Consider the following 3712-nt stretch of genomic DNA (forward strand, 5'->3'; position numbering starts at 1 on the left):
ATATATATACATACATATATATATCTATATCTATATCTATACATATATATATGTATGTATGTATGTATGTATTTATATATATATTTATTTATTTATATATAAATGTATATATATGTGTGTTAATGTTTGAAATTTATTTATTTGCAAGGCTATTTATACTAGACTAGTACATGCTATCCACAATATCAGCTAGTTGTAATTTGCCTGATTGGATTGAAGTTTCACTTCTTGGAACCAAGAAAACGTGTGGTATATCTACTCGTGTGGCTATCAACAATGTTTTTATTGCGTTAGCAACCATAGAGATTAGGTACATCGGGAATTCTGCCGAGCTGCTCACACAGCCACTTGGTCCATATGTATTTAATTCCTCTTCTGTCCTTCACAGTAGTTGTAAAGGAGGCTATTCTGTTGGAAATGATCATGTCCAAGACATCTTATCTCAACAGCTTTCTCAAAGCTTATGTGCATATCGTCTACTATCAATCTCTACGTGCATAGGGTGGATCTAAGGCGAACTCCAGCAAAGCATCTACCGACACGTCTGACACCGGAAGTATGCGGAAACGCAACACCGGTACCTCTACATCGGGCACCACGACTTCAAGGAACGTCCACAAGTTTCGGAACAACGATGACGATGATCGCGACAAGGAGAGAAATGAAGCGTACAACGGCAACTCAACGGCACAGCAATAGATAAACCTGACTTGGTTTTTATAATAAATCGGAGATTTGATCATCTTTGTACGTTGAGTTTGGAATTAAATCTTATAATATATTCCGAGGAAGCAAATTCGTAACGTATAGCGAAAAACATCGGCTGTGATTTCACAAGTAGACATTGCTACTTCGTTGACAATGTGGTTGAGTACTGTAATCACGAAATAAAACTCTTTAAAATATTTTCAATTATAGTGATGTATCTTTACAGACCTGCATGTATAGTATGTTATCCATACATACCATTATACATGATGTATTTGTTGAGAATGCTTTCTCACCAATTCGTATACTGTGGGGATATACGTTTGAATCTAAAATGCAATATACAATTTTGAAATATAAATGGCAAGAAGGAAGCATTGGTTGCTTGCTCCGTATATTGCATTTTCCAGGTTCATTTGTATGTGGCTAAAATAAATATGAGTTTTCATGAAATACAAAGACTTAGGCGAAATATTTCTGGATATAAAATTTGTTTTGCGGACAAACTATGTAAGCTTATGCAGCAAGACTACACTCAAAATCTTGCACATATACAGAGACTATGTGTATGCGAGACCATGCACATATACAGAGACTATGTGTATCATGATTACAGTACATTTTATGCTCCGAGATAGATGGGCTTCATCTTTCACTACTTGTAGTACTTGCACCATATGTGTGCGCATACAAATGTGGCGATGTACGGTCTTAAAACGTACAAAGACTCTTTCGAGAATATATATATGCACGTAGCTCTGCACCCTTGGAGAACGGCAACAATAGAGGGATAGCTGAGAAATTTAGGGTTTACGAGTAAAAGTGCCTGTTTTGCAAGCACGAGACCATTGAAGGAAAAACAATAACAATAACAAAACAAGATTTCAAATAGGTTACCAACACAGTACGTCGTGTCTTGGTGTGTCGGCGGGGCGATGTATGTACTTTTAAACAAATAGTATAGCTTTCTACACACTCGCCGTATTCCTAAACTCGCTAATTTTACATTAATAAAAACTATAGTTGACGATAAATATAATACCACGCACCACAAAAAAAAACAGCCGACTGTAATCTTAGATCGACTCAAAACACAATGTAACGGTGAACTTTCGATTGTTGAATAAACGTCTACCTTAGCGGAATGAACTTCTTGAATGAACTAAACCGCGTATTTATACTATCTCCGAAGGATTTCCTTGAGTATCCTGCCGCCAATCAAATCGTGTATCTTCTCAATTTCGAGCCTACAAGTCCATTCAATATATATCGTCATCTGCCAACCTCCAGCTCATATTAACCCGCACTTCGGTTCGCAAAGCACCAATCACACACCAACCTCATCTTCTTTTGAGCCTGCGCGGCCGTTCGCCAACAAACCGCACAATACAACTTAGAACTTTTCAAACTTATTAGTTTTTACACTTATCAGTTATCGCCCACACTTAGAAGTTCTCGCACTCCTATTAACGCCCAGGAAAATTATCGAACAGTTCGGTACTTACAACACCAACATTGTTTTAGATCGGAGGTAAACATGGTTGACATTACACCTCCCCAATAAACAAGACATTAGTGTCGAGTTCATTCATTCAACCATTTACTCAACTGCTTCTTCTGAAAAATCGGATCCCTCGCAACCTGGAAGAACATCTGCAACTTGTCCCACCTGTTCTTATTGAAGTGATGCTTCATAGACAAATCCAAAGTATCCTCTACCACGCCCTTAATCTCACCTCGCTTCGCCGCATCGACTATCGTATCAATATATCAAAAGCTGATTTCATGGCATATAACCAAGTCCTCCCCATCTTTGTTGATCGCATTACTGCCACCATTTCTTCACGTTCTGTACCACTAGCTGCCCCTTCGAAATAAAAATAATTGTAGAGCCAGATCAAACAAGCTTCCCTCGTACGCATTCTAATACTGGCCTCATGCTTCGGATCCTCTAATCTCACCTTAAGCTGATCCACATGTTTTGACTTAACCTTCCCATTAATTATGAGCTTGTACATCCCTTGTAAGTGTTCCCTCATAACAATCGTGCCTCTCACTAAATAGGGGTTCGCCAACTTATTTTCTTTCGACCTACCAGTATACCAAACCAACTGTCCCGGCTGCCAATCTGCTGCCTCTATTCTATTCTTATCTGCCGACTTTGCCTGCGCCTCCTTCGCTACTTCATCTTTAATGGCCACCGATCTATTTCGCACAGCAGCTTCACTCAGAAGCTCTGAACCTATCACCTCTAACAACTTCGCCTAAATTACTCTATCAACCTGCCCCGTATAATGCCAGCCCGTAACATGATAGTATGGGCTGATACCCGTGGCCGAATTCACTGTCGCATTGTACGCCAACATAACTGAATATATATAGGCTGGCGATAAGGTCTCCTCCCCAACCGGCAAGCTCTTAGCAAGCCAATCCACAATCGTACGCAAGACCCTCTCTGCCCTACCATTGCCCTGATGCCTATTTACTGATACGTGATGGCATTCTACACATTTCATATTTGCTGAAGCGAACGGACCACCCTCATCCATCACTACCTTCTTAGATGTACCCCAAGGCAACACTTGTACAAACTCTAATACCCCTTTAGTATTCTTCTCTTCCAACGTGTATGGCCGACACCACACCATCCTCGAAAAATGATCTATGGCCACTATTATACTTTCGAAACCGTGGACTGTCCTTGGAAAGGTCAAATGATCCATGCCTATACATACTGCAACCCCTTTCGGCCTCTCAGGCTGCATTAACAACCCTGTAGTCCCACGGAGCCCTTCATCTTGTTGACACGCAACACAACTCTTCAAAACCTTCACAACCTGCGAACGCAACATTTCTTCTCCATAATTAACCTTCAGGAACTCCCATATTCTATCTACCCCAGTATGAGCTAAAGTCTGATGCACCAGCGTAATAACGTACTCCTGCAAAGGCTGAGAAAGTTCTGGCCATACACTTAGACGAATACACTTAAGCTGTTCGCTAG

General features: G+C 40.3%; 1 protein-coding gene across 1 annotated transcript in view; it reads left to right on the plus strand.

Moving 5' to 3' along the window:
• Nucleotides 1–884, plus strand: part of SARC_11323 (hypothetical protein) — a gene marked incomplete at its 5' end in the record, with an annotated part of 9674 nt that extends 8790 nt beyond the window's left edge. The window contains one exon of the mRNA XM_014294593.1: nt 502–884. Coding sequence (XP_014150068.1) covers nt 502–699 — 198 coding nt within the window. The remainder of the gene's footprint in view (nt 1–501) is intronic.
• Between the last annotated feature and the right edge of the window lie 2828 nt (nt 885–3712).

Source organism: Sphaeroforma arctica (genome assembly GCF_001186125.1).
Source record: "Sphaeroforma arctica JP610 unplaced genomic scaffold supercont1.1630, whole genome shotgun sequence".
Lineage (NCBI taxonomy): Eukaryota > Ichthyosporea > Ichthyophonida > Sphaeroforma > Sphaeroforma arctica.